Source organism: Antechinus flavipes, chromosome 1 (assembly GCF_016432865.1).
Source record: "Antechinus flavipes isolate AdamAnt ecotype Samford, QLD, Australia chromosome 1, AdamAnt_v2, whole genome shotgun sequence".
Lineage (NCBI taxonomy): Eukaryota > Metazoa > Chordata > Mammalia > Dasyuromorphia > Dasyuridae > Antechinus > Antechinus flavipes.
In genome coordinates, this window is record NC_067398.1 from 255,736,466 (window position 1) to 255,763,586 (window position 27,121).

General features: G+C 31.3%; 1 protein-coding gene across 7 annotated transcripts in view; it reads right to left on the reverse strand.

The window, feature by feature from the left end:
• Positions 1–1,283: 1,283 nt before the first annotated feature.
• Positions 1,284–27,121, reverse strand: part of SUN1 (Sad1 and UNC84 domain containing 1) — a 70,446-nt gene continuing 44,608 nt past the window's right edge. For 4 of the 7 annotated variants that reach the window (XM_052000472.1, XM_052000490.1, XM_052000463.1 and 1 more), the window contains 14 exons: positions 26,901–27,011; positions 25,397–25,495; positions 24,761–24,854; positions 23,102–23,160; positions 22,790–22,935; positions 21,634–21,720; positions 18,329–18,372; positions 17,353–17,488; positions 12,315–12,566; positions 11,438–11,522; positions 7,949–8,064; positions 5,962–6,129; positions 4,334–4,426; positions 1,284–3,075 (listed from right to left, as the gene is read on the reverse strand). In XM_052000472.1, coding sequence (XP_051856432.1) covers positions 2,962–3,075; positions 4,334–4,426; positions 5,962–6,129; positions 7,949–8,064; positions 11,438–11,522; positions 12,315–12,566; positions 17,353–17,488; positions 18,329–18,372; positions 21,634–21,720; positions 22,790–22,935; positions 23,102–23,160; positions 24,761–24,854; positions 25,397–25,495; positions 26,901–27,011 — 1,604 coding nt within the window. In that variant the 3' untranslated portion in view covers positions 1,284–2,961. The remainder of the gene's footprint in view (positions 3,076–4,333; positions 4,427–5,961; positions 6,130–7,948; positions 8,065–11,437; positions 11,523–12,314; positions 12,567–17,352; positions 17,489–18,328; positions 18,373–21,633; positions 21,721–22,789; positions 22,936–23,101; positions 23,161–24,760; positions 24,855–25,396; positions 25,496–26,900; positions 27,012–27,121) is intronic. The other 3 variants (XM_052000499.1, XM_052000516.1, XM_052000481.1) reach the window with 2 other exon arrangements.

The following is a 27,121-nucleotide window of genomic DNA, read 5'->3' on the forward strand; positions in this document are numbered from 1 at the left end:
TTGCAGTTAAGTATTATGTTATCTGTACTTTCCACTTTGCATATACATAAAGCAATAAAGCTCAATTTCATCATTCAGTTTTATTTAAAATGTCATTTCATGATGTGCTATAATGAAAAGATCAAGGTTCTAATCAATGGGAATATAATTTTCTGCTGGGACAAGTCACTTAATATCACTGAGCCAGTTTCTTCTAAAAAAAAAAAAGTAAAGAATAAGATTGCATTTTTTAGCCCTCATACTTGCAATGACGTCCCAGATTGAAAGTAATTTTAAGAGATTATCTTCATATTACATGACACAAGCAAGCCTCACTTTGGATTTATTTAGTTACATTGTAATACTTGAGACTTCTGTCTAACCATATGCTAAGTACCTTTGTAACCAAAACTCAGGATTTAAGAAACTAAGGCCAAAGTGCTATTATCCTTGGGTGACAGTTGTTGAAGTTAGGTTTTTTTTTTTTTTAAAACCTTTTCACTTGAGTTTAACAAAAGGAATTCTGAGGAGGGAAGGATTTGGTAAGGGATGACTAGAAAAAACACTTGTTCTGTTTGACCTGGGTAACCTTAAATCTGATGTGTACTTTTAACATAGTTATTTGTTCACTTTATATGTTCATTTTATTGTGTCAGGATTCCCCATGCTATGCCACCCTTTTTTTAAAAAAAAATTATTAGCAGACACCCTGTTCAATTATGCTCTGAGAGTGGCGTAACAATAATTCTTTGCCTTCAACTTGTAGATGAACTCAACTGCAGCAAAATCCCAGAACTGTTTCACACCAGCAGCAGGTGATACCTGAAGCACACCTACAGGACTGTGTTCTGATCATTAAGCACTGCTTTGAATCAAACTTGTTTCACTGTTGCTGTCACATCATTGCCATGCTGCAGCTTACTGCATAGCAATATCTGTACTGAGATGTGCCCACTAAAGTGAGTCTCTTCAGCATCAGAGGAGGCTCATTTGTCTCGTTTTCCTCCTCCATGAAATGAAAAAAGCTGTTTGCTTATGATCATTATTAGTTCTTTGGGTTTATTTTATTTTATTTTTCAGAGTTAACTGCAGTTGTGATAACTTGTGTACACTCTTTGGTATTTTCAGGGTTAACAATGGTGAAATAAACATTTTTTTAATCATTTGTTTTGAGAATTAACAGTTGCTTGTGGTAATGATAGATAAAATGCAAGAAAGGATTTACCAAGTACCTATTGGGATATTATCAATTTAAAGTTATTAAGTACCACACACGCACATCCTGTGGAAGAAACAATATAAACTGAGAAAAGAAATATACTTTTTATTATTAATTTGAAATATTACATGCACTTTTAAAAATTACAAATTCTTTATTTAAACATCTCAATAGCATCTTGTGAATTTGGAGGCAGCAAAAGAAACACTACCAAAGACAAATATTTTGAAAAGCATTTACAAAAATACATTGCACAAAGTCCTATCTTGCATCTTTAAAAATAAATTAGTATTCAAAATATTCCCATCCCAGTTCCCAAATTTAATTTACACAGGATAATTTTGATTTATATATTTAACCTATAATATATGAAATACCTGTACATATTTTATCCAACTTCTCTGTATAGGCATTAGTTCCACTTCTAAAAACAGTGAACAAATGCTAATTTATGGAGTTTTTAAATACATTTGAGGACTGTTGTGCAATATACATAAAACTCTACTCAGAAAACGAGTCAGCACCATCATTTTAAGCCTTTTCTGAAAATACAATATGTATGATAACATGTTAATCACAACCAAATAAGCCTCTAAGATCAGTCAAGCAAGAACGCTACATGCAGTTTTATAATATAATGCAAATCCCAATTATGTCCAGTAAAAATGCTCTTGTAAGGGAAAAACAAAGGCTTTAAAATGTAATAATGGCAGCTGAACTTGCCTACTATGTTAGCTAATACACTTTTTCAATATCATGTGACCATCGGGATAAAGATACAAATGTTAAGAACATATTAGTCTTGGTTCTATAGCAGAATTCAAAATCAAAATATTCTATTCTTTTCAGATCTTAATTTTATTTTCTTAGTGTATAACCCAGACTAAGCTAAATTAATTTAATTGAAATAAGCATCATTCAGACCTAAGAGTTGAGTTGTGATTTTAGATCTAGTTCACCCTTAAAACTAAGAAATAAAATTAAATTTCCATATTTTGCTCAACTAGTATTACAAGACACTATTTACTTTGAAAAGCTGGCTCAAGAATGAGAGCAAATCTGAAAACAAATTTGAAAGGTATTATTTCCTCACCTAATTTCTATCCCATCCAGCCCCCTTTCTTCCCCATCCAATCCCACAAATAAAGTAAATTAAAATAACAAAAGTAAAATCTGTGTCTGGGTTAAGGCAATTCCAAAGAATAGGAGTTTAAGCTGCTGATAAATAAAGACATTTTGGTTGCATTATTTTTCCCTGACAGTAATATGTATTAAGGTTTAATAGATAAAATACAAATACCAAAAAAAAGTCTTCAAAATCTAGTGAAAAGGCCAAAGTACTGAGACCAAAATCTTAAGGAAACTTTTAATGTCTACTTGCTTTGTTCCTGGTGCCAGACAAATATAAGTATATGTTAAAATAGATTCTAAAGTTGAAAAACAAAAGTAAAATAGTTTTGTTAACAATACAATTCAAACTAGGTACAAGAGACATCACCTGTTCTGCTAACCAATCTTAGTAAATCAGAGTATTCAGCATGCAGTTTCTCAGCATGACCATTTTTTTTTTTTAAGGTGTCAATGGCAAGCTGAGCATCGGGAACATTTTATCAGTTGAATTTTCATGTATTGTCTTGCTGGCAGTCTTTCGAAGTTTATTATAGAAGATAATTTTGTCCTGTGGTAAAACATGCCCTCATCCAGTGTTTCAGGTTGTTTGGTATATACAAAAATGTACAAGAAAAATAATGTAGACAGGATTTTTACTTCGTAAGTTCTCCATGTACTCTGAAGCGATATAGACATGTATATTCAGGATGGCCCCAATTAGAAAAAATTCGAAGTTCTACAATCTGGAAAGCTTTTCCAGGGCTCTTCTTAAAAAAGAAACAAACAAAAAAAAAACTTGCATTATTTAATATCTTTAGCAAACCAACAAAAATTCATCAATCATATTTCTTGAGAATAAGGATGGAGAGATTTGAGTTCAAGGCCTTGAAATCTTGAGCTAACAAGCTAAGCACATCTTTTAATCTGATTTCTTAATCAGCCAAGATAAGGAGAGAAGAGAAAATCTATTTCAAGTGGTCCTTCAAATCAATAATATATATAAAAAAGATTGTCACTTTGTTGTTTACTCAGCTTCTTCAAAAAATGCAGGATCTGCTCTCATGTGGGCTCTGATACATATTTGAGGTTAAATAAAGGAAGAATTTACTCCAAACCTCAAAAGCCAGGCTAAAGGGAATCCAGGGGAAAATGTTATGATTCATTACTTTCAGCAAAGTCAGAATTTACTTTTTATATTTAAAAAAAGTTAGCTTACAACTGAGTTAATTATCTAAATAAAATACTTGTTAACAGACCTGTGGTATTAAACTCCAAAAGACACTGCAGCTAATGATGCATATCTGTGGATATGGATACCTGTGAGCCAGGTATCCTAACTTAAGTTTTAAAATGTTATGATATTTATGTATTTACTTTGTTAAATATTTCAGAATTACATTTAAATATGATTGGTTCCCTTCAGAAGTATTGCTGGCCTTGTGTTGAAGCCTTTGGCCCAGAGGACAGAGCTGATTTCAGTGTCACAAAAAACCCAAGTTACTTCTTGACATATCTTGGTTGTATGACCTTGTGAGCAGCACTTAATTTCTCAGTGACCTCCTGAAAATGTCTAAAGCTACAAGCTGAAGAACAGATGCCAGTATATATTGGAAAAAATTCCCTTATATTAATGACACAACAGTGAGGATACCAAAAATAAAGCTATTAGTAACAGTTTGATTATTAGTCACCAACTTGCTTATAGCATCAATCCAATCAGTTTAGAGTACTTCATCAAAATGCATGATAGTCTTTTTCAAAATGCACGATAGTCTTTTTCAAAATGCAAAATTCACATCTCAATAGCAAAACATCAGGCTATTTTCTGGGGCTGGTATTTAAAAATAGTCAAATGTTCTTATTTTATGAATATATGTATCTATACAAAAACTTAAAAATCAACTATATTTGGCGTGGGGGGGGGGGAGAGGGAGGAGGGGGTAATCCTAAAAGTCAGGATACTTTGAAGCTTTAGTAGGGCTTAACTATAACACATATACATTATCTATACATGGAGGCTCTTACCATTGCTTGAAATATCTGAAGTGAGTCTCCTTCTTGATCATAAACAAACTGTCCTAGAAGCATTCCTTCTTCTTGATATTCATTGTCTAAACCCTATAATCAAAAAGAAAGAGTTGCTAAGTAAGAACACAATTAACTAAAATTTTTTCAAACATTAAGTTTATATAGTTTTAAAAATCAAGAAATAACTACTCAATAAATCATATCTTATTCAAGCCATCAGAAGCTAAAAGGTACATTTTTTCTTTTTTTACCCAAGTGCCAAAAATAATGTCATATCTGGATTAGGAGTCTGATGTCCTGGATTCAAATCTCAAATTTTAGAACTGTGCATGTGACTGAGTATATCATCACTTCTCTGGGATGAAGTTTCCTTATCTGTAAAATGAGGGATCTAGACAAGATGTTCTTGAAAGTATTTTGTAATTTAATCAAAAACAACTTGATCTTTATAGCATACCACATACAGAAAGGAAACAAATGTCCTTTGGTTTTGACACAATATATATCTTCTCTGGCGAAAGTATTCTAATGTTTCTTACCTTTATAGATACTTTTACTCAAATAGGAGTTAAGGGGTAGAGGTGGCCACTAAATGTAATTTGGCCACAGGAATTTTCTCCACCTTCCCTCCCTCCCACTCCCATCACTTGTCAGTTCAGGGCAAAGTTTGAAGTAGTTTTAGTCAAGTCCCTGAAACTGCTTTTCCCCCACTAAGGTCTGTCCTAGGAAGGGCATACCTCCTTAATTCCTGACTCCTTTTCAAACCTTTGCATTCTCTTCTTTCTATTCTTGGGGTTAACAATGAACTTGTTTTTTATACTATTTTGAAAACTTTTAATATAATTTGTTTCTTTCATCATTCTTTGTACTATATTTCATACATTTAGTTTAAATAACTAACTAATAAAACATATTCTGAGAAGGAACTCATGGGCTTAATGAGATCTATGATATAAAAAAGGTCAGGAACCCCTGCAGCAGGCTCACTTCTATCCCTGCATTTTCAGGTGTATGACCAGAATACTTGAACTTATTTTTTCTTTAAAAAAATAGATGAATATCAATTTTGTCCCTTGTGTACCAATTAGAACATCCTTACAAATTTTGCCTATAATATCTATCAAAAAATTTGGCCACCCAAATTTTCTCCACCTTCCCTCTCTCCCACTCCCATCACTTGTCAGTTGAGAGCAAAAATATCAAAAAATATCTATCAAAGGGGGGGGGGGGCACAAGACATACACTTTTAAACTTTGCTATTATTAGCAAAAACAAAAAGCAAATAATAAAAATTCTCAAAACTACTTATAGATGTGCTCCTGGTAACAGTACTCCCTTGAAAACAATGTTAAATGAAATGGCTTGGTGCTAATATACAAGACTACTATGTATACATCTGCTACACTGTGGGTTAATAGTCTGTGGGTGGCATATGTTTATTAAACATTGTTAAATTAAAACATTGTTTCTACAAAAAAAGTCCTCTAAATTCCAAATGAGAAGTCATTTATTTCTAAGGGAGATGTGGCTTAGCCAAATGTCAATCTCCCTGATTTTTCCCATAGAAACTTTTTACATAGAAACTTCTATTTTATCTATAAACATTAACAAAAATATATACTTACGTATACTGAGAAATCTTTAGGAGCACTAGTGATGTTGCCTGTTGGTGAAAGTGTCTTTGGTATATGTTCCATTGTAAAAGCTGATGGATAGATCATCATTGATAATCTCACAACAAGATATCCTTGAGATCCTTTAAATGCCCAGCAATTCCCTGGATATATGTCAGGCTAGAAAGAAAATAAAATACTGACAATTCAATACTTTTTTACAATGTATCATAAAAAGATTGCAATCTAACAAATATATATCGGATTCTTTCTCATCTACTCAAAAGGATCAGTTTATAAAAGAATTTCATTTATTTTGGCAAAAAAATCCAAGTTTAGTAACTAGTAAAAAATATAAAATGAGCTAATTTACTAAAAATCTATTTTAATCAATTTACATTTTATTTGATGCCTCAACATAAATGAGCTAAGTTTTTTTTAAATCCATATTAATATCAATACAATATATTTAACAGAGAATCAAAAAAGTTAGCAAATGTGAAAATGAAATATTTTCTAACATTTAAGGCATATTCAATTTTGGTAAATAATTGTAAATTGAGAGTAAATTGCAAAAACCATATAAATAGTTTTAAAAAATAATACTAGAAACTTCAAAACTGTGACCTATTAGTAGTCTAGTCATTAGTTGTGCAGTATAGTGCTGGACAAAGAGCATGGATTCTGGAGCCAGAGGAAAACAGTAAAAAAATCCCCTCAAAGGCTCACTACCTCTATGCAGGTCATTGCCCTTCTCTGGGCCTCCTCTTCCTCATCTGTAAAAAAAAAGGATTACCCTAGATAGAGGTTCTTGCAACTATGACATTTTTGGTAGTTTTTAATATTTTTAAAAAGTATCACCATGTTCCAAATGATTTAAATGGCATTATTAGTAAAATAATCCCCAAATAGTTAATAATAATATTGATATCCTCATAATGGGTCTAAAAATGAAATATTAAAAATGGTGGAAAAAAACCTGGCAATATTATATTATCTTCCTTGCCTGGTTTTACATATTTCTCTCTTTTCTTTTGAAAAAGAAGTAATCTGAGACAAACAGAATTTTGTCTCAGGGTAAAAGCTAATAAAGTGTCTGAGAGTTCAAACATGATTCTGAATTCAGGGCTTTCAGACTCCAGATCTGGTGCTCCATTCACTAAGCCACCTATACAGAAGGCACAAAGATGGGAGATGGAGTACTGTGTGTGAGTAATAATAAGGCCAGTTTCACTGGACCATATAGTGCAGGAAAATGAGTAAATACATAATTAGAATAGGAAAGTAGAAAGTAACCAAGTTATGAAGGCTTTAAAAGAAAAAAGAAGTTTCTTCTGGAGATAATAGGAAGCCCATGGGGGAATAAATTTGAGTCAGAGCACAGAAATATACCCATTACAATTCAGCTATAGAATATGTTAGTATACATTCTATTTGGGGGGACCATGATAGAGCAGTACTTGTATAGACGGCTCTCAACCAGTAAGAAATATCATGGGAGGTATGGAATGGCCAGAAGAACTTTAGAGAGATAGGACAGACTCCTCCTAAACTGGAACTCATTCAATTATATACTAGAATATATTTGATATTATAGTAAAATGAATATATTTAACAAAATTAACATCCTCTGTCGGACTTTCGAAAATTTGCTCACATAACTAGCCTTATAAGATAATGTATGTATAAAAACCAAGCACATCCTAACAAAGACAAAACCTCTTAATCCAAAATAACCTCTATAAAACTGTACCCACTCATTTAGGCAATACTATCAAACAAAGGAAAAAACCTTATGGAAAGGATCTTTATGTTTGGATCTAATGTACAAGTCTCCAACTCAAAAATATTTAGTAGGTTTAGTTTAACCCTTGGAAAAATGTCAATTTATTGGTGTGAAAGGTGCCTGGGTGGACATTTTACTTTAATTCTATTTGTATGTCTAATATGGAACATGACTGCAGAAAACAATACTAGATTTTAGACAAAATCCACTCACCTGAATGACAATCCGGGGAGACTGTGAGTGATACCACAGAGGAATTCCAAACACACTAATTAATGCAGTTTTGGTTTCATATGTTTCAGAACAACGAGTACTCAGAATGCTGCCACCTTAGAAACAAAGTCATTTTGTTTAAGTATCACATTTGACCACTGAGAAGCAATATAAAGTACTAGTTTTAGGAATCTTGTTTTCAAGTAAACTTTTCTTAAACCTCTGAAAATTTATCTAAGACCATCAATTCTAAAATGTTTAACATTAAATACTGTAAAATTTAAAAGAGAATAAACACTTACTTTAAAGTGATTTTAATTTAGTAAATATTTCTTTACTTTTAGTAATCTGGGAGGAAAGCTAGGAATGTTGTATATCTAAATGACGTAAGTCAAATATGAATTTCTGACCATCTGATGGTAATGTTGTGTAATAACAGCATTGGAACTAAAAGATTTGTATTGAATTCAATTTTATATTAAAAAAAATTAAAAGAGTTATAACTAGCTGATCTCTAAGGTCCCTCCCTGATCTTCCAGCTCTGAGTCTGATGTATAGAAATAACAGAAATAATCAGAGACATCAAATTTAACCAACTATCAGTATATTTAAAGAATATAGACACAAATGCATATACAAATATGTAAACGCACATAAATCAATTAAATATAGAAATAGAATAAACTAGATTAGAAATGTTTATTTACAACACATGTGTTGTACTTTTGTACTTGCAACACATTTATTAAAAACTGTATAAAGTTTTAAAGTTGTACATTTGTACTTGCAACACATTTATTAAAAACTGTATAAAGTTTTCTATTACTTCCTTTCTAATTTCTACCTTATATTTTTACTTCAACAAATCCATCAAGTGAAGAAACATATTCAAAGTATCATGAGATTTAATTTGGGGAAAAAGGCAAGGTGGTAATGAAAATAGTACCAGATATGAAGTCAGAAGAGATCTGAGCATTGCCTCTTTTATTTAGAATTTAAGTGACTTATTTCATGGTCACACAGAGCTTCAGTTCTTTTAATCTCTAAAACAAGAATAATATACTCTATACTAATATCTCATTTTTTGCTCAAAAATGCCTAAAAATTTTACAAACAGTAAAACAAAACATAAATGTCAGTTATTAGTTGTAAGAGGTATAGATCTATTATTCAAGGACCAACCCAATGTCACAGTCATCATAAGATGGGTGAAGACTGTCTATAATATTATAAAAGAGTTATGATCTATACTGGTAAAAAGAGAACTCATAGTGATGAAAGTCCCAAATCCTGACATAATTATTCTCAGAATGCAATGATCCACGACATCTGTGAAGAAATTACAACGAATAATGTCATCCATCAATATACCCAAAGGTCTATCAAACTGTGCATGTCCTTTGATCCAGCAGTGTCTTCTAGTGGGTCTATATCCCAAAAAGATCATAAAGGAGGGATAAGGACTCACATGTGCAAAAATGTTTGTGGCAGCTTTTTTTGTAGTGGCAAGGAACTGGAAACTGAGTGGATGCATATCAGCTGGGGAATGGCTGAATAAGTTATGGCATATAGATGTTATGGAATATTACCATTCTATAAGAAATGATCAGCAGAATGATTTCAGAAAGGCCTGGAGAAACTTATATGAACTGATGAGGCAATTCAAGGCAATTCGATGGAAAGAGCCATTTATCTTCAGAAAGAGAATTATGGAGACTGAATGTGGATCAAAGCATAGTATTTTCACCATTTTTATTGTTATTTGCTTGTCTTTTCCCCCCCTTTTTGATCTGATTTTTCCTGTGCAATATGATAAATGTAGAAATATATTTAGAAGAATTGCACATGTTTAACTTATATTGGATTGCTTGCTGTCTCGGGGGAAGGAGAAGGTGTGGAGGAAACATTTGGAACACAAGGTTTTGTAGGAGTGAATGTTGAAAACAATATTTGCATGTATTTTGAAAATAAAAAGTTATTATTATTTTTTAAATGTCATCTATTCCCAGAGAAAGAACTGATGATATCTGAATGCATAATGATACATTCTTTTTTTTTTTTTAAACTTTCTTTTTTCCTGGAGGGTTTTTTTTTGTTGTTGTTAGTCTTTTTTTTTTTTTTTCCACCACATGACTCCTGTAGGAATGTTTTGCATGACACATATATATAGCCTATACTGAATTACTTTATTCTCAGTAAAGGGATCTGGGAAAGGAGAAAGGGAAAGAATCTGAAACTCAAAGACTTTTTTACTCCTTTAGAAAAATATTTCTTTTATTATTAACTATTCTTTGTGGCAACTAAAATTTTCTAACTATATACAAAGATAGTTTTCAACACTCACCTTTTCAAAACCTTGTGTAGAACTCAAAGTTTTAAAAAACAAATATTAAAAATTATTTTTTGCATGCAAATGGGGAAACATAAAATACTTTTTTTAAAAAGTTTTAAATAATAAAGTGAATGAAGGCAAAAACAAAGTCCCGACGCTTGAATTAAATTTTTACTTTAAGGGATACCTATGTGGCACAGTGATTAGATATATACAGCATGAGCCCCGGAGTCAGGAGGACTTGAGGGTGCTCAGACATTTACTAAAACCCCCATTGCCTCAAAAAAAATTATTAATTTAATAATTAGAGATTTTATGAGAAATTTTTTACAAAATCTAAGAGCAATTTAATGGTTTTTGAAAAATGAATCCAAAGGTGTTCTTCTTATAGAAGATTTGCTTTCTTCTCTGCATCTATTTAAATAGATACTGTCTGTTAAGAGAAAGCTCAAGTTTCACCTATTTCAGAAAAGCTTTTCTAACAATAACCTACAATAATACATATAATAGTCTACAATCAACTTTCCCTCATCTGACTTCCTACAACCAATTACCAACAGTTATATTTGGCTTTACTGATATTTGCCTTTTAACATATATTTTACCATTTTTTTTATTCTGCCCTGAAATTTTACATTCATAATGATATGTACTATTTCATACTTCTTTGTTCTTAACATGTTTAGGCAACAAGCATTTATTAAGTACCTACTGTGTCCCAGATACTGGGCTAGGCACTGGTCTCATGAACATTGTAGATGCTTATTATTTGGGATGGTACTCTTACACTATGCATCAAATTAAATACCCCTACCATTTATGAGACAGGTTGTCTCATTACAGAATTAAGATGCTAATAGTTCAATAATACAGCATTAGCTTAAATATTTTATGGTTTAATGAGTTTTTGTGGAAATGGTTTTCTGATAGTATCAGCAAACTTATAATTCTAAGTTCAAAACAATTTATAATTTGTCATTTTAAAAAAAGCCTAATAAATGAATTCCTGGATTTAAAGATATATGAAAATTCATTATTCTATATCTTTTCTTAATATATTAGGTAAGGTTTTCAATGTTTCAAGGACAAATCAAGCAACTTTTGGTCTTAGTACTGAATAAAATGTCAAATTTTGATATGAACATGATTTTACTTACCTCCAGATTCTAAAGCAAAATCTACCATCCCTGTTTTGTCCTGGGAATACAGCTTCAGAGCATTATTAACAATAACACGTGCTTGCTAGTTGTACATGAGAATAGAAAGAGGAAATAGGGGGAAAAACATTACTTTTTTTAGTTTTGAAATTTTTCCAACTCCCTCCCCTCCTTTTCCCTCCCTATTCCCTCCCACCTTTTTGACTGAGGCAACTGAGATTAAGTGACTTGCGCAGGGTCATAAAGAGTATTAAGTGTCTGAGAGCATATTTGAATTCAGGTCCTCTCGACTTCAGGGCCAGTACTCTCTCTACTATGCTATATAGCTATCCCTTAAAACTACTTTAAAGAAGATACAAATAAAGAATGCTTATTTTAACTTCTGTATATTTAATAATATTTTAATGATTCTCTTTCTAAAATGTCCATCACTACAAATTAACCCATCTTCCCACTTATTTTGATATAAGTTAACTACTTCTGCTCAAATACTTATATCTAAATAAAACAAATCAACAAAATGCACATTTTTGAGAATGCATATTTCAAAGATTTATAAGAATAGATTTTTTTTTAGATGAGTTTAACTGCACCAAAAAAGACTCACTTGTAAAATGTCATGAAAACATACTTAGTTGCACTATGCTGCTGAAAGATATGCATATAATCAAAAGAATAAGTAGGGGCCACATAGATAAGTAGCACCTCACTGACCAAAATTAAAAAAAAAAGGAGCTCTTATGCAAAATGCTCTCTTTACACTTAGGGACTAAATGATTTGGTAAGAATAGCTTGATACTCCAAAATCTTTCTTAAGACAAAGACAATCCACTTCTTCATATAGTTTTTTAGCATTTAAAATTACCTTTTTACCTACCAATTCTGTTATGCCAGAAATCCTCACGCTGTCAGCATTTAGCAATGTCTCAGGAGTTGGAATTTGTTTTCCCACCGACACAAAGTGTGTAATATTCTTTAAAATTTGCAGCTCTAAATCCCGTAATAAAATTTGCAAGTCACCTTTGCTTACAAATTTGGAAGAAAGCCACTGCAGCAGCCATTCAAGAGAACCATCTTGATGATCATCAGAAAACATAAGTCTGATAGTTTCCTGGATTTGGGTATCTACCTAGTTAAAAAAATTGGTGCAATGGATTTGTGAATTTACAAAGTTAATTCAAATTATATCAATTCATCTATTCATTTAAAATTCTCAAAGCAATTATGAAAATGAAAGCAATTTTTCCCCCTACACTTCAGAGGATAAAGCAGAAAAATCTTAATGGAAATAGCAACATGGGAAAAAAAAAAACATGTAATAATATTTGAGTGCTGTATTTGGAGAATACAGAGAAATATATCAAGCCTTGAAATAAAAAAAACGAACATAAATATTAGAATCACTTTTTGCAGATGTGGAAACTGAAGCTCAGAAATGAAGTAATTTTGGCAAAATCATATATGTGGTCAGTGGCAGAACCAGGATTTGGTATCTGATTTTCTGATTCTAAATTCAATGCTTTTTCTACATTGTCAACTCTTGTTTTGGTTGTCCTAAATATAAATACAGCAAAAAGAATCTGACATTTTTTCAAAGAATCCAAAGATGCTAAGAGTATTTACCAAATTTACCAAAGAGGAATCTTCTCTTATACAAATAAAAAACTAAGATATTAAATGTTGTTTCTTGGATGGAGGGGAGGGGAGAGAAGATGTACTATGCTTTATATAATAAATGAGTTCCAAAAACTGTGAAATTTTATTTACATAAATTTAATTCATATTATACATATGCTTTTGGAATTTACTAAAGGAACTCTATTATAACCTTTCCACAAAATAAATGAAAAGCAATCTCTTAGTTTATATGTTGTAAACATGAATTTCACATAATGGCCTTTCTGGAAGAGTAACATCTAAGGTTGTCAGAAACACAATATTTACAATCAGAAACAGGTTAGTATCTTCTTCCTTTTTTGGTGACTGTTATCTTTTTTACTGGCTCCCTCCATGTGAATATACTCCTCAGAAGCTCTTTGTCCTCTATCTCTTTCTACATTCGTAAACTTGGTAATTTCATATGGTGGTATAATTTAATATTATCTATCATATCCATGCAGATGGCTGCCAAATCTGTAAATCCACCCTAACTTCTCTCAACTTCTGTATTTCTGACTTAGCGCTTAATATTTTACTCTAGATGTTCCACCCATCTTGAAACTCAACATGTTCAAATCAATGTTTTTTTTTTTTTTTTAAACACAACTCGGTCTATTCCTTTGAACATATTTATTTTCATCTCTTTATAATTCCTTTTGATAGAGGCTCAAAACCTCAAACATAAGATTCTTTCCTACTTCTCATTTGCTACATCTAATGATTTTCCCAAGTTCTGTTAAACTCTACATTCAAAATCTCTCATTCATATCCATCTTTACCTTTTTAACCAAATAATTTTTCTTACAAAAAGTGATAATATTCCCAAATACAAAAAAAAGATGAATTATGTCTAAAGCAACAGTATAAATTACCATGTATTCCCATTTTCATTTTAACTAAAAGAATTTTAATGGTTTTTTGTTTTGTTTTGTGTCCTCAATCTTTTATTTTCTTTTTGCACATTTACAATTTTATTGACATTATTTCTTCTAATGTCATAGCTAATTTTTTGTTGGTGGTAGTTTCTATGTTTTTTATATTCCTGCTTTGCTCACAATAGTTCAGACCCTCTATCTTTTAATACATTTTTTTAATCCATTATAATATTTTCCTTTAAATTCATGTCCAATCCAATTTCTCTTATGCCTCCATGATATTGTCTAAAGAATTTTACTCATCTACTGTTCTTATCAAGTTATTTCTTCATTCAAAAAACTTTCAGTACTACCTTTTAATTAAAGTTGAAATTAAATGTAAACTCTTTGATCATAAAGGAGGGAAAGGGACCCACATGGGCAAAAATGTTTGTGGCAGCCCTTTCAATAGTGGTAAGAAACTGGAAACTGAGTGGATGCCCATCAGTTGAAGATTGGCTGAATAAGTTATGGTATGTGAATGTTATGAAATATTACTGTTCTGTAAGAAACGATCAGCAGGATGATTTCAGAGAGGCCTGGAAAGACTTACATGAACTGATTTGATGCCGAGTGAAATGAGCAGAACCAGGAGATCATTGTAAACGACAAGAAGATTATACCATGATCAATTCTGATGGACATGGCACTTCTCAACAATGATATGATTGAGGCCAGTTCCAATGATCTTGTGATGGAGAGAGCCATCTATACTCAGAGAGAGGACTGTGGGAATTGAGTAAAGATCACAACATAGCATTTTCACTCTTTTTGTTGTTGTTTGCTTGCATTTTGTTTTCTTTCTCATTTTTTTTCTTGGTCTGATTTTTCTTGTGTAGCAAGATAATTGTATAAATATGTATACATGTATTGGGTTTAACATATATTTCTACCATCTTAAATATATTGGATTATTTGCCATCTAGAGGAGAGGAGGGGGGCGGAAAAGGGAGAAATTTGGAATATAAGGATTTGCAGGGGCCAATGTTGAAAAATTATCCATGCATATGTTTTGAAAATAAAAAGCTCTAATATAAAATTTTTTTAAATGTAAACTCTTTGCCATGGCCTTGAAATTCTGATTCCAAAATATCTTTCTAGCACTTTATTTCATTCTAATATATAGAATCTCCAGTAATCTTAATTCTAGCCTAACTAGAGTACTCCTTGATTCCTTAATCATTTTTGCTTCTTGCCATGTCTGCTTTTTTTAAAAAAATGAAGTTTTATCATCTTTCAAGCCTGGAACAGATTCTTCCCACTTATCTGTTGAAGTCTTCCCTTTCCTGAAACCTCATTTTAGGAGCCACTTTCTCTTTGAAGTCTTTGTACTCAATATTTTCACATCTCTAGACTGAGAGTTCATTCAGAATAGAGATTGCCTTTTGCCTTTCTTTGTATCTCAGTACTAAGAGCGTGTGGTATATAATATTTGCAATAAACTTATCAGGGCTTAATAAATGTATACCAGCTCATTACCACCAACCCTACCTAAAAGTATTTTTGCCACCAGAAATTTCTCATAACACTTTGTCTGGACTTTGCATCTATCTTGTATCAATACTACATATGTTTATTCCCTTCCTAACCTCAATGCCAATTTGTATTATTGAATATGTCTTAACAATATTCATATCACTAATGTACTTAATATAGCACTTGCTTATACATATATTGAACTGAAATGAAAAATCTAAAGATGATAATCCTGTTTCCAGTCTTCAACTTTCACCACAAATCCTATTTGCAATAAACTTACAATTAATGAAATGTAAAACTTGTTGGCTAACAAATATTCTGCTCAAATTATAGTTAGTTGGCATCATTCTGAAATCAATTTAAACTTTTGAAATAATATACTCAAAATTTGATACTGATTATTTTTTAGAGCATCTCACTACATCAATATTTCTGAAAGTTCTCTCTTATATAGTATAAGAAATTATTTTCTGAAGAAAACAGGAGAAGGGATCTGAATAAGGACCACTCTGGGAGCTCAGGACTCCCTGTAGGAGACAGAACAAGGAAAGAGGGCCAGGGAGACCTGAGATCTAAGGACATTCTGGGTGTCCTTCCTAAAACCAATGTAACCTCCCATAGTGACTAGGGACCAAAAATTGAAACCACAGACCTATATGAATATGTATCTACAGACAGACAGACAGACAGACACACACACACACACACACACACACACACCTGCAAAAACAAAAACTATTGAGAGAATGTGTGAACCACAATGACTCTTATCTTGTCACACAATTCTGGATCTAGCTCAGTTCCCTTTCTATTCAATTATGGATCTAGTCCAATTTTCCTGTGAGAAAAATTATGGGAATTGTGAGAAAACGTCATTGCATTGTTTGAATCTAGCCCTGCATAGCTAGTAAGCTGTACCACTTCTACTTGCTACTTAGAAACCTTTATTTAAGGACCTAGGTAACAATGACCAAAAACCCAGTCAAATTCAAAGACTGATGCAAGAAGTTTTCTTATAATTATATTTCAAGCAGCCCATATGTCTTATCTAGAAACTGGTCCCATACTGTTCAATCACTTACTGTTTCCTGGTTGCTTTGACTGAATACACTTAGGAGAAGAGAGCGGGATACCTTTTTTTCTGATTTTAGGAAACTGCATCTGTTCATTCATTCTCTCACTCCAAACTTGGAAAGTTCTTATTTCTTTCAGTTAGAAACCAGATTACCTAATCTTCTATCCTAGTTTATATTCTGTTAATCATTTTCTTTTAATGCACAAAAAAAGTAGGGAAAAAAGTGCCTAAAAGTCAAAATATATTTAATGCACCAAAAAAACCCTTCTTGTACTCAGGGTCCAATGCTAAGCTGAGGAGGTCTGATTTCAATTTGTTATGCAAGTAGCAAGAATTGCATAATAAACCAATATGCTCAGGAATTGAGAGGAAAAAAATCCATTCTGTTTACATTTTGTAAGTCTTATATCCTAGTCAACAAAATTACTGATGTGAACAATTAAGCTTGCAATTATAAAATACATGGTACAAGCAGAATTGGATTTGAAGTTAAAATACTTCATTTCAAAGCCCAGCTCTGCCATTTACTAGGTAACTTTCAAGAAAATCACTTCACCTTTCTAAATTTCAGTTTCCTTCTCTGTGAAAATAACATTTTTGGAGTCCATGATCTCAAATTTTTCCATCATTAAATCTACAAATTCATTTAGTTTTCACTATATAATACTGAAAACTATATATGCAATAATAATTAACAAAAAATTTTACTTCATGAACTTAAGAAATGTTGATACATACTTTTAATATCTCAGATCATAAAACATGTCAATAACCAAATGCTTATTTACCTTTTCATGCACTGCCTCTATTTTGTCACAGCTAGTCTTCAAGTCTTGCCAAGTTAATAATTCTGATTTCAAATGACCTAGTTCCAATTCTAGATGCTTAACTTTGGACATGAGATGCTGTCGTTCATCAACTCCACTGGTAAACCAAATGTAGAAAAAATGTTACATAACCTGAAGCTAAATTTTATTTCAACAACAAATTAAATGCCAGAAATAAGCTAACAAACACATCTTACAAAAAAGATCACATTATGAAAATTAAACATTAATCTTGTCCCAAAATTGAAAACTACTGTAAATATATATAATGATAATGCTTTTGAAAGAAAAAAAAACTTTCAATTATTAATGCTAAATCAAAGAAATAGAAGGAGCAATAAAAACACACAATTTTTGAGTACCAACAGAGTGAAGGATGTAGCTATATTATGGGAATTGATAATTCAATCTATACTCTAAAGATCTAAGAATATTTTTTTTCTCTTTCTCTTTCCCATCCTTCCTTTTCTCTCCCTCCCCCTTCCTCTCTCTTTTACTCTTATTTCTCTTTCTCTGTCTCTTTTTCTTCCACTCTCTTGCCCCCCACACACATATCTTTGAAAAATTTTTTAGAATAAGCCTCTCTATCTTTATGAGAACAGATTCAATAGATTTACAAAGTTGTTTACTACAGAATTAGTTAAGATTTTTATTTTGTACTTTTCTAATGTACTTGTGATTAATCCTACTTTTTGTTCATAGTAATCTACAAAAACTCTGAAAGCATTCTACAAACACAAGTTTTGGACATTATCAAAGTTCAGTATCTTGTTGAGTGTTAGCCAAAGTGATATTGAGGTGTTCTCTGATCATGTAAACCATGTCATGACTTCAACTAACATCGAGTCTAACACAAATACGAATTCTTCTGTATCACCATTTTCTCAAGTAGGGAAAAAAGTGCCTAAAAGTCAAAATATATTAAAAGTAGTCATACCTAATTATTCTTGACTTGGTCTGATCTAATTCTTCCTGGATAAGCTGAAAAATATAAGAAGAAAAACCAAATCCAGAATGCACATATTTATCTTTTAACATTTTAACAATTTATTATCTACTTTGTGAAGATACATATGCCAGGATAAGTGTAAATTCTATTAAGATCCATAGGAAATCTATAAAGAAAAAACCATTTGCCTATCTTCCCCAATTACTGAAATAACCACTTCAATCAAAGATGGAAATAATATGATTGAATTTATTATCCCAATCTTAAAACATTAAAAAGTAGCCACTGTATAGTCAGAGAGTGGAAAAGAAAAAACATTATATTTTTACCTTTAAAAAGTCAAAATTATTTACTAGTCAACAACTTGGTCTTTAACTGACCATCTTCATGACATAGCTGGATATCTTAGATCATAGTGAAATTTGCTTTTACACTATAATAAGGCTTAATGTTGTGACTTTCAGATTAAATTTACAATCACAACTGAAAATCTGAGATTATAAGGATATACAGAAAATGGAATAAGAATATCTCCCAGTTCCTTGATTCTGGATATCAAAGGGTTTGATCAATCCTTATACCCCATGCTTCCTTTTTAATTACAAACTATCTTCTTTCAATGGCTTAAGGATATTGGATAATACCTTAACATAGTAATATTAATAATTAATAGCATTATTACACCCTTTATAAGAAAGATACGTATATTATTTCATGCCACGTAGCTAACAAGATAGTTTTAGTGGATTAACTGAGCTGAAAATAGAGTCCACTATAGTTGCAATATCTTTTGGAAAATATATTAATAGATCAACATAAATATTTTTAAAAAAAGAAAAAAATGAAATGGTCATTACTCTCAAAAAATTTATTTTAAATATCAGTTGACTTTTTTTGTCTAAATGTTTCAAAGACATATAATATAGGGATTTAAGAACTTATTTAAAAGTTATTTAAAACGCCTAGAAAACTACTTAACACATGAACAAAAAAGTGGCAATTATTACCAAAAATGGAGAACATGAAACTTATTGATATACCTCTCATTTCCCTCCCTCCTTTAAAGAATATCAATGACAACAATGACACAACCTACCAAAATTTGTGGGAGATTGCCAAAACAGTATTTACAGTAAAATTTATATTTCCGAATTATACATCAAGAAAAGAGAGAAAGAACAGCTCAAAAATTTGGACATACAACTAAAAAAAAATCAGAAAACCAGCCAATTAAAAACTCTCAACTAAACATCTAAAATACAAATCCTGAAAATAAAATAGGATAATAAAACTAAAAGCAAAAAACCTGAATAACCATAGAAATAAAAGTAGAAACTGGAGTTCTGGGGGAAAAACAATAAAATTGATAAATCACTGGCTAATTTGATTTCAAAAAGCAAAATGAAACTACCAATATCAAAAACAGCAGTATGAAAAAGCTGAATTGACAACTATATTGATGCCAGAACAATATATATACAGTAACAGCAATATTATAGAGATGATTGATTATGAAAGTCCTAAGAACTTTGATCACAAATGATCCATCATAATTTCAAAGAATTTATAATAGAAAATGCCATCTACCTCCAGATAGAGAACTACTGATAAACCCATTGTTTATATATACATATATATATATTAAACTTTTTCTTTTTTATAGAACACGGTTAATGAAGAAATTTGCTTTGCATGACTTCATATTGCAATGACTTTTTTATTTCTTGCCTGCTCAATGGATGGGAAAGAGGAGGGAGAGATTCTGGAAGTTATGAACCAATTTTTTTTTTTAAAAAAGGAAATGATGACAGAGATACGATAGTTTCAGAAGAAACTGGGAAAAAATTTTATGAACTGATGCAAAGTCCAGTGAGCAGAACAAAGAAAACAATCTACATAGTAACAGCTTTAAAGTTTAACAGTTTTAAACTTAATTAACTTTGAAAAACTTAGGAATCAAAACAATCATCAATTGTTGTGCCAGTTTCCTTTTATAGTCCTGTCTCAATTTCCCTAAATTGTTCTGCCTCAGTTCCTTGAATTGTTCTGCCTCAATCCCCCTTGTTGCAACCCCTCTTTCCTGTTCATTAGGGCTGAGATAATTAGGGCTGTGGAGATTTAGCCATTCTGGCATTCCAAAAGAGTCATAAACTGTAAATGTATACTCTCAGATAAGGAGGAGTTCGGACATCCTGGCTTCTAAGTCCTCCTAAGTTATCAAGAATTTATGGTCCTTACCTCTGACCCTGTCAGAACCGAATTGATGGTCTTTTCATGGAAATTCCCACATTTACCAGTGTTCAGATTCCACCTCTTGCCTTTCTCTCCCTGACATCTGGAGCCATATATAATTCATTGGAATCTCACTTTGATGCTGATGATGAATGGTCCCAAACAATCTCTCCCTCTCAAAAACCCAAATAAAATATTAAAACTCTAATCTCTATCTTGCCTCAGTTTCTTCATTCTTACACAATCATAATTCCAAAGGACTCAAGATGAAACATGCTATCCACATCCAGAAAACTGAAAGATGCAGGTTATAGGTTTTAATATATTTTCTTCCATATTTTTCTTTTTCTTTTTTTCCCCTAAGACATGGATAATGTAGAAATGTATATTTCCCATCTGATTCCCATGTTTTATGAAAGTCAAAGGTATAAAACGTATGAGCATGATTAATGATATACTATCATCAATGCGCTTCCATTTCCAAACTTAAAATTCAATTTGTTTTAGAGCTGGCAGTAGCATGGGGATATTTCTACACAATTACCTTCACACAGTGGGTACCTAACAAATCTTTGTTGAATAGTTTGTTGAATGATGACAGAATAGAGCACATAGCTCATGCAGATGACAACCTTTAGCATTTTAATGAAAAAAACTAATTACAGAATACTTATTAGCCCTGGCACTAGAACCAGGTGGACAAATACTCAAGTCTTGTATTTCTTTTTGTATCCCACATCATCTAGCACAGTACTAGGTACACAGTATGAACTCAAAAATTATACTTAAGGGAATCCGAAGAGAATCCAAAAACAAGAATAGGAAAAATTGCTTATTAAGCATGAAAACCAGTAAACCCAAGTCACTAACAAAGGTTTTTGACAAATAATATAAAAGGTTATAAAAGATTCAACAATAAAAAAGCTGAAAAGTTCTTTGAATAATTATCAAGGAATTTTTTAAAAACTCTTTTAACTGAAGCTGATTATTGGTTGTCATTTTGAAAGATGAAAAATAGCCATTTATACATATGCTAAAGTTAAAACAGTAAAACTAAGTACCTTGTCCTTTTCAAACAATTTTCCAAGAAGATCTTCTAGCTTCAATATACGGAATTCATTTTCTTGTTGGAAAGATAGAAAATCCATCTTTAAGATAAAAATAAACACAGTAAATGAAAATTTAAAGCAAGTGATTTCAAACACACAAATCTTTTGAACTGCTAATTTCATTTGGTCACAATTTATCATATCAAAAATGAATATATAATATATATATTTTAATAATATCTGACTTTAGAGAGATTATTCTATAGGAAGTTACATTTCCAAAAAGAAAGTCAAAGCAACCTACAACAACCTAAAAATCACAAATGGATTCTCTTCTAATATTTTTCTTTAAATGACCATAAAATAATCCTGTAATTTCTGCTGCGATATCAAAAAAAAAAAAAACAAAAAACCTAAATATCATACTCTGGTCTGTTATCTCTGACATATTAAACATAATTAAACATAAATGAACAGATCTTTCTTAATGAAAAAAGAAGGAAGAAAGTTTCCTACTTCATAACCCAGTCTGTTCCTTAAAAACTTGGTTATTCAGATTATTATTACAAATATTACCAAGATATAATTTTAGGTACTTTTTACAGTATCATTTCATGTGGTTTCAAATCCAAAGACAATGTTGAAATACTTTTACAGATTAATAACTAACTTCCTTTAAAAACACAGTCCAAACCAAAAAGGATCTTTGACAAAAATCAAAGAATTCTCATTCATCTGTCCTTTCTTTGGTATGGGAAATTACTGGAAAATAGTTCAAATAAGAAAATCCATTATTAAAACCCTAGCAAATAGAGGCTTTTAAAAAAGGCTGACTATAAAATAATTTAGGAACTTTCCTCCAATAAATGAAATTATCAATTGTTAATTAAAACAAACATGCACTAAATAATGGGAGTGAGAGTGCGAATGTCAATTAGGACAAAAGTGAAAAACATAAGGAAGGTTATGACTTAAAAATACATTGTTGGAACTCTTTTAGAACATGCAAGAAGCTACAAAGCTTCTTTATATGAAAATTTTATCAATAAATTCAAAGAACAGTGCTCTCCCCCACTCCGAACCTCATTATTGGCTAACAATTTGGCTAATTTACTGTGTGGAGTAAAACAATAAATCAATCATCTAAGAAAGCATTTTAACAACTTACCTCTGTAGGCTGATTATCGTGGGAAGAATCAGGCTTAAAGAAGTATTTGGACTCATCTATCCCCTGTGTTTTATGTATTCTTGTCCAATTAAATATAGGCAAGAGTGAAAGGAAACTTTCCATGTTCCATAAATAAAGGCCTATCCCTTAGATTAAAAAAAAATCAAAAAACTTTAAAAAATTAACTTGAAGACTGTATACAAGAGATTATATTTAACTAGAAAAGGGACAATATCTTTAAAAATTAAACATGAATTATCAATTAAAATAGACATGAATAGACAGTTTAAAATGAAAGCAAACTTCAAATACCTGACAGAAGTAAAAGTGGGATAAGTAACAGTAGCAACTTGCAAATTTTTGGAAGGCACCTAGAAATAAAAATGAAAATATTTAACTTGCAACAGGTAGAAACTGAAAAATAAATCAACAAGAATTTATTAAGTACCTGCTATATGCCAGGCACTGTGTAAGTTATAAGATACAAAGAAAAGTTAAAGCAGGCCCTACCCTCAAGGAGTTCATATTTGAATATGGGAAGACAATATGTAAATTACTACGAACAAATTAGATATAGGAGAGTGTGTATGTCTATATCTGTACCTTTCTGTAAGAGATAAACTAAGAGATAATCTCACAAAAGAAGCACTCAAAATAAGATGAAGAAAAGCTTCTGGGGAGGGGGGATTTTTAACTGAGATTTGAAAGAAGCCAGACAAGCTAATAGATGGAGTTGAAGAAGAAAGGGATTCCAGGCATGGGGGACAGGCAGGGAAAAGCCATGAAGTTGAGATAGGGAGTGTCTTCTGCAAGGAAACAGTAAGGAGGTCAATGTCATTGAGATGAGAGACATAAAAAAGGCTAGAAAAAGAAAAAGGGGCCATGATATAAAAGACTTTAAAATCCAAAATATAATTTTATATTTAAACCTTGAAGGTAATTGGGAGCCACTAGAATTTACTGAATGAGGGAATGCTCTGCAAAGATCATTTTGATAGCCAAGTGGAGGATTGCCTGAAATAGGGGGAGACTTGAGGCAAGAAAACTATTATTGTAGTCCAAGCTTGAAGTAACTATGCCCTCTATGGACCAGATTAGTGGAGGCAGAATAGAAATGGAAGAATATACATGAATTGTTATAAAGATAAAATGTAAAGGACTTGACAATACAGTGAATATGACAGGGTTTGAGAGAAGAATGGAAGATGACAATGAAGATGAAAGTTTCAATGATTAGGAGAAAACTTAGGAAGAGAGGGAGTGAAAAGATAATAATGTTCATTATATGGATTTTCCTTCTAAGCATCTTATATAAAACATCTTTGCCCTTAAAAAATACTAATTTCCCATATGCATATCCATTTCTATCCATTTGCTCAATTTCATAAATCAAGAAACATAACCTAGTAATGCAGCACTGACGACTAGATTTCTAATATCATAGTAGTTATTATTATAGATGTGTATATATTTTATTATATATGTGTTTATATTTTACCAACTATTGAAAGGCATAAAGGAGTAAATGAACAAAATTTTCAGTTTCATTAAGCTTCTCGGATAATGCATATTTGATAACTGGAATTCTATGTATACTAATTATTTGTTCTAAATCATTCTCCTCCATGTATTTGATACATTGCCATATTATTGACATGACTATAATGTTGCTTTGGAATGTCCAAGATACCAGTCAATAGAATCAGTGTTATATTGTAAGACACTGCATATTCCATTGTAGAATATTGGAAAAGAAGTCTTTGAGTAATTAAAAATTTCTTTGAATAAAGTCTAAAGATGATCTGACTTATGCCCTATTCTATGAGATTCCAACACAAGTTACCCAAAGTGGCTCTAATACTTTTTACACCAAACCATGATTACTAACCCACAATTAAAGTGAATTTTAACAGCAAAATGACCCCCCACTTGTGAAACTTAAAATTGATGTTAAAACAGAGATGTCCTTACCTTGTAAGCAGAAACACATTTAACCAAGAAATCAAAGTAACAAATTGGTACCATCCAGTTCCTAGCCACCAGAATACTCCAGAAGCTGCCTTCCCTAAAAATAAAACATAAAAAGTGGAACTGTTCTGAGGAAATCAAAACCTCTAAGTGGAAAAGTTTGGTGACAACCAAGCAAGCAGCAGCAACAATAACAAATCATTTTAATTATTTTGAAAGTAGATGATCAAAGAAAATCTGTGAATAGGATTTTTCCATGCACCACAGTAAGACTAAGTCAAATAGCAGTGATTAAGAGTAAAACCACAGAGCAACATAAGTCATAGATGCACAAGACAAGATGCAAAAGAAGAAATATTTATTTAAAGCATTAAATTCATGCATCTCCATTTACACTGAAATTAAGCTACAAGCGATAAATTGCTATCTCAAATCTTTCCTTTCACATACACATAACCAAATGCTTATGCGACTAGAAATTTAGGATGTTAGCATTTCTAGGCAGTAATGATTGAAAAATGTTATTTCAAGCCAAAATGAGAACCTAAAAATGAATGTTACCAGATCACACAGAAAACAGTACTTAATTTGCCAAAAGCCCTTGAAATCATGCTAGCATAAAAAGCCAAAAATAACCACCTGGAGAAACAATAGCCAACCAAAGAAACGACAACACCTTCTTGGACACAAACCATCCTGTAGCTCCAATTCTTTGTAGTGTTTGCATCAAAAAGTAACCTATAACAGATAAAAAGTGTATGCAGGGTGCACACACAGAGAATATAACCAGAACACCATCCTCTAAATACATAATAAAACAGCTTCTTCCACTTGGCAAATCTATGAAACCAATAAATTTTGATGCTTTAAAAAAAAAATTTACCATTTTTCTTTTTAGTAAGTCAAAGGATTTCTTGGCTTTCAATAAAATAAAATTTACAAATCAAGGAAGAAATTCATTAAAATTGACTAGCAATATGTAAAAGCACTTGTAAATTAGAGATTTTTCTTCAATTCTATACTTTTTTTCTTTTCTTATCTTAATAAAATATCTACACAGTATCATTCATCTTATTAAGTTATTTCCTAAAAATCCAAGTTGGAATAATTATGTTGGAAATTTCTTTTATATGTGTGAGAACAGTACTACCAAATTTTATGATAGGAAGAATGCAATATTCTAAGGTAAATTAGGCCATTAAAAAAATCAGCATGATGCTCTTTGGAAAATTATATTTAAGGTATTTAACATAAAATATTTAAAAAACTTTAAACTTAATTTTTTATTTAAAAAAAGGTTTTATGGCCTCTTCCCTAGGGAGGAAAACCCCCCAGCAAAACACAACAAATAACTTTACATTAAAATAACATGTATATAATTATAGCTGCTTATGAGATTCCTTATTTGCAGTTTTTCTTTTACAGAAACATTAATATTATATACACGTTAATTTTAACTACTTGAAATCTGTGCATTTAAAGTATAAGAAGGTCCCAGTAATAGTTGGCTTTTATGAAAATATACAAATGTCAACTGTCAAACTATTGTTCATTTACTTGGTAACACCTAAAACAATTTTATTTTAACTAATTTTTGCAGTTTTGGAGGGGGAAAGTTACTATTCCTTTCTCCAGGAAATATACAAATCAAAAATAGACTGAAAAGAACACCTTGTTGACTTTTATAATACTTCCAATTAAGACTGAAAGTGGTGTTGCAGTTTTACAATTAAGACAAAATGCATTTAATATTAAGTGTTCTTTATTATGTAATTTAGATAAGTGGCTAGTTGTAAAATAATATTGTATCTCACTAGAATAATTAACTTGGATTTTACTTAAACTTCCATACAAAGCTTTCTATCAAACCTGTACTACATAAATTAGACAGTTAAGCTACAAATTTATCTATATTTTTATTAGCTAAAGTTTCTAATTTGACTTCATGAGTAAATATGGAGCTACTTATTCTCTCACAGAAGAGTTATAAGAAAAGTGCTTTAACAAACCTCAAAGTGTTATTAAAAGGTGAGTCACTGTTATTTGAAATCCTTAAAGGTTTTTATAAAAACAAAACAACAGATGATTAGCATTTGTGAAAGTGATGAAAAAGAAAAACAAACAAAAAGGTGCAAGAGTCAACCTGTGTAAGAAAAGGTGTGCCAAATGGTCCTTGCTACCCTTTTTGACCTTGAAGATTGCAAGTGGGTTGTTGTATATGTTTCAAGATGTTTCTTCCCCTTACAGTCATCACCTGTTGGTTGTGGTAACAATTAAGCATTAATTTAACAAATTAATAAGCAAGTCAGTCAATCAATAGACCTGTGTCCAGTCATGTCAAAATAGCAATTTATAAAAAGCAAA